Here is a 9,239-nt window from a genome sequence, read left to right on the forward strand (position 1 = left end):
CCTTATTACTACATCAAAATATCTTTTCTTATGTGCTCCTATGTTGCCTCAACTCAAGCAGGAAGCTCTCAAGCTTCTGAAACATTGCTCCAACTTTATAGAGAGGAAAAAGAAAACACGTGATTGCTAGTCCCAAATCGAGTAAAACAAAGTTTTGCAGAACCGATGGCACGTAGGCTCTTTTCTTATGTATGAAGTAAACACTTACTAACAATCAAACCTAGAAGAATGACTGTAATAGGTCTTAAAACTTGCTGTAAAAGTTTTAGCAAAACATTTTGAACACAGAGAAGAACACTTTCTTTTATTTGTAAGAAAACCACATAGGTTTAGTGAACTTAGAACCTCTTGACATCATCATCGTCTTTTCGATTCTCCTTTGCCTTTCGCGATAAATCTTTCAAGCCCTTATCAACATCATCTCGGGCCCTATCCTCATCCTCACCGGACCCAACCACCGCCTCTGTAACCTTCTGAGCCGTGTTCTTTGCAGCCTCCCACGCATCTTTCACAGTCTCAATAGTCTTCTCCCCAACATCTTGAGCCTTTTCCTTTAGCCCATGAGTCATATCCTCTGCTCTCTCCTTACCCTCTTCCGCATAATCTTTCGTCTTTTCTTTCACATCATAAGCTCTGTCCTTAGCCTTCTCTTTTGTCTCATATGCTTTATCAGCTGCTCTGGTTGCTCCTTCATCCACCTTATCTTTAGCCTCTTCCGCATAGTCTTTCGTCTTCTCTTTGATATCATAAGCTTTGTCTTTAGCCTTCTCTTTGGCCTCGTAGGCTTTATCAGCTGCTCTGCTCGCTCCTTCATTCACTTTCTCCTTGGTTTCCTCCGCATAGTCTTTAGTCTTCTCTTTCACGTCACAAGCTTTGTCCTTAGCCTTCTCTTTCGCCTCATATGCTTTATCAGCTGCTCTGCTGGCTCCTTCATTCACTTTCTCCTTGGTCTCTTCCGCATAGTCTTTGGTCTTCTCTTTCACGTCATAAGCTTTATCCTTAGCCTTCTCTTTGGTTTCGTATGCCTTATCAGCTGCCCTTCTCGCTCCTTCATTCACTCTATCCTTTGTTTGTTCAGCATAATCTTTGGTCTTGTCTTCAATATCATAGGCTTTGTCCTTAGCTTTCTCTTTGCCAGCTTCTGAGTATTCTCCCGACTGTTCTCTCCATTTCTTTGAATCATAAGCTAAATCAGCCCTTGAATCTCTCGCCTTCTCTACCGGATCATTTCTTCCCTATAAAAACAGAATCATTGATCATTCTTTAAAGTTTCACCTTCCACTTGATATATTGTCAGACACGTTAACCTAAATACCTAATACCAGTACCACCTTTTGTTACTAACGTGAGTCTTGTGTAGATCTTATAGAAAGGGGGAAAAAAGTTCATAACTATTGATCGCCCACTGAAGTGTCAAATTCAGCTTAATTTCTTGTCATACACGTTAACCTAATTGTTTTGTGTAAATCTTATTTAATTGTTTTTTTTTAATTTATACATATAAAATTACTTATCACAAAATTTACATATAAATAGAGATAATCCGTAAACAAAATTGTATTGAAAATGGGAATCATGAACTATTTGTTAAAAACCGGTTATGCACCTATCTGTTTTGATAATTGTATGTGTGTATATATAGAATAATTACCTTAGAATGGTCATTAACCGAGGAAGCAAAAAGGACCCGAGAGCTTTTCCGACTAAGCACCACCGCAAGAGGTCTCGGAGGAACTCGGCTTATAGAAAAAGATCTGAAGAGACCGAAGATAGATGTTCTCGTTAGTTGCAAAGCTGTCACCATATTCATCAATCAAAAAGAACAATTTCTTCACAGTTTGGATTTTGAAAAATGTTTTTGTTATTCTGATTTTTGTTTCGACCCGTCGCATTTCTCTTGTATTTGTCTACGTTGCATACTTATAGAGCCACTAAACACAGCTGGCAGCATGAACTCGACACGTGTTTCTGTAGTGACACATGTCCAAAGTTTTGCGTTCTCTCTCCGCTTGGACCGACTTGTTTAACCACTTAATGAAGCTTGTTCATCGCAAGAAAGTTGAGATAATATTTTGTTGTTAATGTGGATCAAGTGTCATTCATTCGAACTTGAGTTGGGCCAACATTGGACCTTGTCTTTTGAGTTTCGTTTTCATAATGAAGACGTTGAGGTCTACATACATATAACGGATCACTCATCTGTCATTTCAACATATTTTAACAGAGAAAGTCATGCCAACTATGGATCGTAATCGGATATCTTTTAGCTGCTTGCAGAATTCTGGATGCAAGTAAGCAGAAGATGGTAAGGAAGTTATTTTAGGAGCATACCACGATAGATTGTATTACCTGGAAGAAATGATACTACATACAACAGATACAAGGAGAGTTTTGCTCAGCTAAATCAAAGCTACAACGACTTTTGACTCAGCTAGCTATTGGCATTTTAGACTCTTAACATATGATTCAAACGAGGCTAGAGATTTTGGTTAAATAAGGTTACTTAACAGCTAAAGACATTAAGGTCTTGAAGTTGTGTTTTGGGAAATCACACAAGTTCTAAGAAAGGAAACCTACATCTGAAGAGTCTTTTGTTCATTCGGCTTTGTGGGGGAGCACCAGGAAATCACACTACTTCATCACCTTAATAGGACAAGATATTCTCAAACTTTAGAGTGGAAGTATGAAACATTTGAATGGGGCCCCACTTTTGTGAGGCCTTTTTTAAAAAAATATTTTTTGTAATGCTATATATATAAATGTTTAATGTAAAATAGAAAAATGATAAAAGAAAAAAACAGATTTTAAAAATTATAATTATATAATATTTTTAATAATGGACTAAAATGTTCTTTTAAAAATTTAAGTAAACAAAAAATATTTTATCTTAAAAAATAATTTTAATTTTTTTTTTTTCAGAAAAATATCTTAAAATAATTAAATAAAAAATTTTGTTTTGGATAGAACCCTATAATTTCAGATCCGGCTCTGAGGTGGGGACACATATTTGAAAAAGAACAACTGTGTGTCCAAAGTCTTAACATATTCGCTACTTCTTCACTGCAGAAACACTAATATACTTGACAATATATAAAAAGCTTAACTCCAAAGAACAAATGACATCATTTGATATCCTACAAACCGTTGTAGTGACAACCTACCCTAGATCAGTGTAATATGGACCAAACAACGACGACTTTCAAAATCTAATACTCAGGTTTGAGTAATATTTTGTCTACTAATTGAATAACCAATAATTCAACTAAAGGTAGGCGTGAGCGTTCGGGTATCCGTTCGGATATCCGTTCGGGTTCGGATCGGATGTTTCGGATTTTCGGGTTTTCAGATGGAGAGGTATATAATCCATTCGGGTTATTTTATACTTCGGATTGGGTTCGGATTTTTAAGATTCGGGTTCGGGTTATTTCAGGTATAACCGAACTATGCAACAAATAATAAAAAAAACAATTATGTATCCTTGATTTGACCTATGAGACCAGAAACATTACTGTTGAAGTTAAAAGATTAAACAACTTAATATAAGATTCAACTTAATATAATATTTATGAGTTTTCTAATTTGTTATTATGTTGAGGAACACGAGCATGTATTCTTTTTCTTTGTGTAATTTCTATTTGTATTATTTTGAATAGAAAATGGTAAAGAATCCATCTATTCATAAATCAAAATCAAAGAGACATCAAAATCAAACAGAAATTAAACATGGATAATCATGAATGTCTGAACTCATGCTTGTGTAAAGAGCAGAAAGAAAACAAATCGTAAATCCTACTTGTAATCAAACATAAATCAAAATCGCAAAGTATAGTGATTCATACATGTAATCAGTTATAAACTGAATTTGAATATGTACTAAACATATACGTTGAAGAAGGAGAAAGAAGACAAAAAGACGAATGGAAATAGAAAATGTAAGTTTAGAAGTAATATATATTCAAGTACTTCGAGTAATTGGTTCGGGTATCGGATATAACCGATACGGGTACATGTATCCAGACTGATTGAATCCTAAACTCATTCGGGTTTTTTTTAACTTCAGTTCGGTTTTCGGTTCGGATTTTCGGGTCGTTTCGGGTTTCCGTTAATATGTCCACGCCTAACTAAAAGCAAAAGCTATTTGAAAAATCTTTATCTACTATACGAATCAACATTAAACTAAAAAAAAAAGCTTAAACCAGCCACTTGAATCATTTCTAGCTCTTAAAACGCAAAAGCTTCGGAATTTAAAGAGTAAATTCAAGATGCAACAGTCTTCTACATAGTGAAATAATGTCTCTCTCAGAAAAGAAAAAAAAGCATAACCCATCAAAATTAACCGTTTTAGCTCTTAAAAAAAGAGCATAATTTTGAAACATTAAAAAGGTAAAACTCAAAACAACTCTTGACATTTACCATAATCAGGCTTGACCTTCGGGTTTCTTATCCTCTGCAGCTCCATTAGTCTCTGCTTCAGTGCTACTCTCCTCAGGAGGCTGAACCTGTTCATCCTCAGGGAGAGGCTCTTCCACATAATCATTCTCAAAAGCATCAGCCGGAACCTCGTAAATCCTAACCTGAGGCTTGGACGGATCCTTAACAAGAACATACTTCCCTTCACTCAGCTTCATACACAGATCAACAATCGACTTCACAATTCCCCACATGTTCAAAGTATTCAGATTGATCTGCCCAGCGAAATCCTTCGGCTTATACCCCAAAACCGATAGTATCACATGGTTAAAATGGTCACGAGGATGAACCCTGGAAACAAAACCAATCTTCATCATATCCGCATTAGCCAAAAGAGCCTGCGCTGTCCACTTAGCCAACTTATTACCATTGTTCTTCAACTCGTTAGCTAAAACCGCACCTCTCTGAATCTCCAGCTTCTGCCTCCAATCAACACCAGAGTACTTCGGATCAAACTCGTTAAGAGCATTCAAAGTGAGGAAGGACTTCTGGTTGTTGAGATCAACAGTGCTCTGTAACTCACACCTAGCAACAAGGTACATACTATCATCCAGCTTCCATCTCCTGTACCTATAAGCAACAGAAGCATTCTCTTCACCTTCGTTGACATTAGGAATCGGCTCATCGAAAGCTTCTCTCTTCCCGTTCTTAACCAAAACCTGCTGAGCGAAGTTCTGGTTGATGAAAGCCGCCTCAAGGCCTAGAGAATGAGCAGAGTTGATATCGTCCTTCCCTTCAGGCAAGGGCTCCTGAGAAGTCTCGTGAACGGACAACAGATCGAGAGGAGAACCATCCCTCTTATCGAAGAAGAGCTTGTTCCCAACGCGCTGTATCACAAGATCCCACGAGTACACCGATCTCGGAGCGCACATGAGAGCAGCCAAGATAGCATCAGTGGCGAAAACAGTAGCTTTGTCCTCCTTAGCCAAACGCCTGATGACGTCATCGTCGCTTGTGGTGACCTTGAAGCTACGGTTCTTGAAACGCTCGAGACGACGTTCAGCCTTGGGAGTGATGCGATCGTAGCTCCGATCGTAAGACTCGAGTCCACCGCACAGGAGTAGATCCTCCGGCTCCTGGACCGTGAATGAGAGCTTGGAGAAAGACGAGAATGGGATCTGCTCGAGCATGTTCCACTCTGGCTGTATATCGACCGACGACTTGAACGCGGCGGCTTCGCGGCGCTGGTGGTGGAGGTTGTTACGGTTGTTATTGTAGAGACGATCGCGACGAGCTCGATCCTTCTCGGCTTCGCGTTTTTTCGCTTCGACCTCCTCGTCGCGGCGCTGGGGGAGCTGGTTGCGGTTGTGGAAGTTGTTGAATCTCCATTTAGGTCCGAATCTAGGACGAGGCGGTGGCTTGCCGTCGACTAATCGGAACGCTGCGTCTTCGTCGGCGTTTCCGGAGGAGTTAGCGAGGCCGAAGCCTTCGTCTACGGCGAAGGCGGAGAAATCGAAGATGGAGGAGGTATCGGATTTGGATCCGGTGGGAGGACGAGCGGAGGGGTTGGAGAGAGCTCGGGTCCAATCGGCGACGCGACCTAGCTTCTCGGCGCGGGAGAAGGAGCCCAGGGGAACGTTCGGGAGGAGATTCGCCGCCGCGACGCTGGTGGAGGAATTGTCGGAGGCGTCTGGAGGACCCCAGCCATCGTTGTTGAAAGGAACGGTGACGACTTCGAATGCTTCGAACACCATTGTTTGAGATTTCGTCGAGAGGAAGAAGATATGTTTAGAGAAAACAAGATATTTTATGTCGACGGCGGCGGAAACCCTAGATTTGAGAACGACTTATGGGCTAGTGGGCTTTTCTGAGCCTTAAAGCCCTTTAAGCTAACCTTAATAACCCAATGACATATAGTTTTGGTCTGCATTGAAATTCTCAATTCAGATCGGGTTATATATCAAACCGTAGATTTACGGAGGCATTTACGTACCGGTTTGCATCACTAATTGATCGTTGCTGTTCAAATTTGGATAAGAGAGAATTACAATTCGCCGCCGTCTCGAAACTAGTTTTATTTACACATATGTCCTCAGATTATATACTTCTTTCATTTAATTCCTCTGTTTACTAATGGTTGGTTTCTACTGTGATAGGAATGCTTTGTCTTTGGAACGTGACAATAACAAGCTGTGTAACCTTGCGATCTACCAGTTACATATGGATAGAGTCCCGGAAGCTCAATCTCTGCTTGAAGATGTAAGAGAGTCTCTAGGGAATCAAATGGATGGAACATAACAAGTCTTTTGAACGGGCTACAGAACTGTCGGCTTACGCTCAGATTATAGAAATAGCGAGAATATGACGCAGAACTTGAAAGAACAAAAGCAATATTTTTCACTTGACAAAAACAATAAACCAATACATGCAAACGTTTTAACATTCCAGAACGAATTTGGGTTTCACGAACAAAGCACGCAAACTGAAAAACAAAACAAAAGGAGAGGGACTTAAGAAAGAAACCGCAGCTTACGCAGCTTATGAATCAGACGAAGCCATTAACCTCAAGCCTCATCATACTCCTCTTCTTCATCTTCATACTCCTCTTCACCGGCTGTAGCATCCTGGTACTGCTGATACTCTGCAACAAGATCATTCATGTTACTCTCCGCTTCGGTGAACTCCATCTCGTCCATGCCTTCTCCTGTGTACCAATGAAGGAAAGCCTTTCTCCTGAACATAGCCGTGAACTGTTCACTCACACGCCTAAACATCTCCTGGATCGAAGTTGAGTTCCCGATGAAAGTCGACGCCATTTTCAAACCCGTTGGTGCAATATCACAGACGCTGGACTTGACGTTGTTCGGGATCCACTCCACAAAGTAGGATGAGTTTTTGTTCTGGATGTTCATCATCTGCTCGTCAACCTCCTTAGTGCTCAGCTTCCCACGGAACACAGCGGATGCGGTTAAGTAACGTCCATGGCGAGGGTCAGCAGCGCACATCATGTTCTTCGCGTCCCACATCTGCTGGGTCAGTTCAGGGACACTCAAGGCACTGTATTGCTGTGATCCTCTCGATGTCAATGGAGCAAAACCAACCATGAAGAAGTGGAGTCTCGGGAAAGGGATTAAGTTCACAGCAAGCTTCCTAAGGTCGGAGTTTAGCTGACCAGGGAAACGAAGACAGCAAGTAACACCACTCATTGTAGCCGAGATGAGGTGGTTAAGATCACCAACTAGTCACACACACAAAACACAAGTCAGAACTCAAATCACATTTACATAGGAAGAGAGAGACAATTCAATAGAATTGTACTCACATGTGGGGTTAGCGAGCTTGAGGGTACGGAAGCAGATATCGTAGAGAGCCTCATTGTCCAAAACCATACACTCGTCAGCGTTTTCAACAAGCTGATGAACCGAGAGAGTTGCATTGTACGGCTCAACAACAGTGTCAGAGACCTTGGGAGAAGGAAACACAGAGAAGGTCATCATCATACGATCTGGATACTCCTCTCTTATCTTAGAGATAAGAAGCGTTCCCATCCCAGATCCAGTTCCTCCACCCAATGAATGACAAACCTGGAAACCTATTCAAAGACCCAAACCAACACGCATAAAAACAATAATATCATCGCTATTCAAGATCAAGATTCAATACTCACTAACCAAGACCTAAATCGATCTTGATTGTTCTAGATTCAATATCAAAATCGAGGAGATACGCTCGATCTTCTCACCTTGTAGACAATCGCTGTTCTCAGCTTCCTTCCTCACAACATCAAGCACGGAATCGATCAACTCCGCGCCCTCCGTGTAGTGACCTTTCGCCCAGTTGTTCCCGGCGCCGGACTGCCCAAACACGAAGTTATCAGGCCTGAAAATCTGCCCGTACGGCCCAGATCTGAGCGAATCCATCGTCCCAGGCTCCAGATCCATGAGAACGGCGCGTGGGACGTACTTCCCGCCGCTCGCCTCGTTGAAATAGACATCGATGCGCTCGAGCTGGAGAGGAGAGTCGCCGACGTACTGGCCGGTGTGATCGATGCCGTGCTCGCCGCAGATGACTTCCCAGAACTTGGCGCCGATCTGGTTTCCACATTGGCCGCCTTGGATGTGGAGGATCTCTCTCATTTTCTCTCCTTTTGGTTTTGGTTTCGGTTTCTCAGAGAAAATGGGGGACTCGTTCTTTTTGTCGTTTGCGGAAATAGGTTTAAATTAAAAGGGTAATGATCTGCTATATATAGTTTACGTCTTCTTTAATGAGTTTTTACGGTAGTTATTTTCGAATGTGCCCTTGTATTTTGCTGGATGTTTTAGTGATACCCTGATTGTTTTATATGTTTCGTTTTCGTACTCTGTGCTGTATGACAGCGGGGGGATTTCAAATTATCTCTGTCCCACTTTGTCCAGAGATATTTTTTGCTATTTAACCATTAAAAACAAATTTGTAATAAATAATTAGTTTTTCCCCTATTTATAAAGTTTACACTGCTTCGAAATTTTGGATTTTATTGAAGGGGGAGAGATTAGATCTAAGGTACAATATTAAATTTTCCCCTATTTATAAAGTTATGCCAATTACACTGTTTCGAAATTTTGAATTTTATTGAAGGGGGAGAGATTAGATCTAAGGTACAACTTTTTTAATTTGGCTAAATCATCTGCCCATCAGTCCGTTTTTTTTTCTTATAGATAAGTAGCATAACTGAGACAAGTTTGTTAATTGTTACTAGATCTCGATTCGCGAAACCGCGCAGATTTTTGTTTTCATTTTTTTTTATATAAATATTTTGCTTTCAATTTTAAATTGGTATATATTATAAT

The 9,239-nt window shown here is 40.6% G+C and overlaps 3 protein-coding genes across 6 annotated transcripts; all 3 read right to left on the bottom strand.

The window, feature by feature from the left end:
• Positions 1 to 183: 183 nt before the first annotated feature.
• LOC106316968 (uncharacterized protein ECU03_1610-like) lies at positions 184 to 1,888 on the bottom strand. 4 transcript variants are annotated; one of them, XM_013754835.1, is made up of 4 exons: positions 1,652 to 1,876; positions 1,085 to 1,235; positions 765 to 964; positions 184 to 731 (listed from the first exon to the last, which is right to left on the bottom strand). In XM_013754835.1, exons 1-4 carry the CDS (start codon positions 1,808 to 1,810, stop codon positions 339 to 341), a joined length of 903 nt encoding a protein of 300 aa, XP_013610289.1. In that variant the 5' UTR covers positions 1,811 to 1,876; the 3' UTR covers positions 184 to 338. The 4 variants fall into 4 exon arrangements, with proteins under 4 accessions (XP_013610289.1, XP_013610288.1, XP_013610290.1 ...); XM_013754834.1 differs by having other exon boundaries at positions 765 to 1,235; positions 1,652 to 1,888; XM_013754836.1 differs by having other exon boundaries at positions 765 to 1,230; positions 1,652 to 1,687.
• A 2,333-nt stretch (positions 1,889 to 4,221) lies between these two features.
• LOC106318650 (eukaryotic translation initiation factor 3 subunit D) lies at positions 4,222 to 6,215 on the bottom strand. Its single transcript, XM_013756720.1, has one exon. It carries the CDS (start codon positions 6,162 to 6,164, stop codon positions 4,419 to 4,421), a length of 1,746 nt encoding a protein of 581 aa, XP_013612174.1. The 5' UTR covers positions 6,165 to 6,215; the 3' UTR covers positions 4,222 to 4,418.
• Positions 6,216 to 6,783: 568 nt separating this feature from the next.
• Positions 6,784 to 8,632, bottom strand: LOC106318679 (tubulin beta-4 chain). Its single transcript, XM_013756763.1, has 3 exons — positions 8,153 to 8,632; positions 7,733 to 8,002; positions 6,784 to 7,648 (listed from the first exon to the last, which is right to left on the bottom strand). The coding sequence occupies exons 1-3, from the start codon at positions 8,544 to 8,546 to the stop codon at positions 6,975 to 6,977; spliced, it is 1,338 nt and encodes a 445-aa protein (XP_013612217.1). The 5' UTR covers positions 8,547 to 8,632; the 3' UTR covers positions 6,784 to 6,974.
• Positions 8,633 to 9,239: the final 607 nt, after the last annotated feature.

Source organism: Brassica oleracea, chromosome C9 (genome assembly GCF_000695525.1).
Source record: "Brassica oleracea var. oleracea cultivar TO1000 chromosome C9, BOL, whole genome shotgun sequence".
NCBI lineage: Eukaryota > Viridiplantae > Streptophyta > Magnoliopsida > Brassicales > Brassicaceae > Brassica > Brassica oleracea.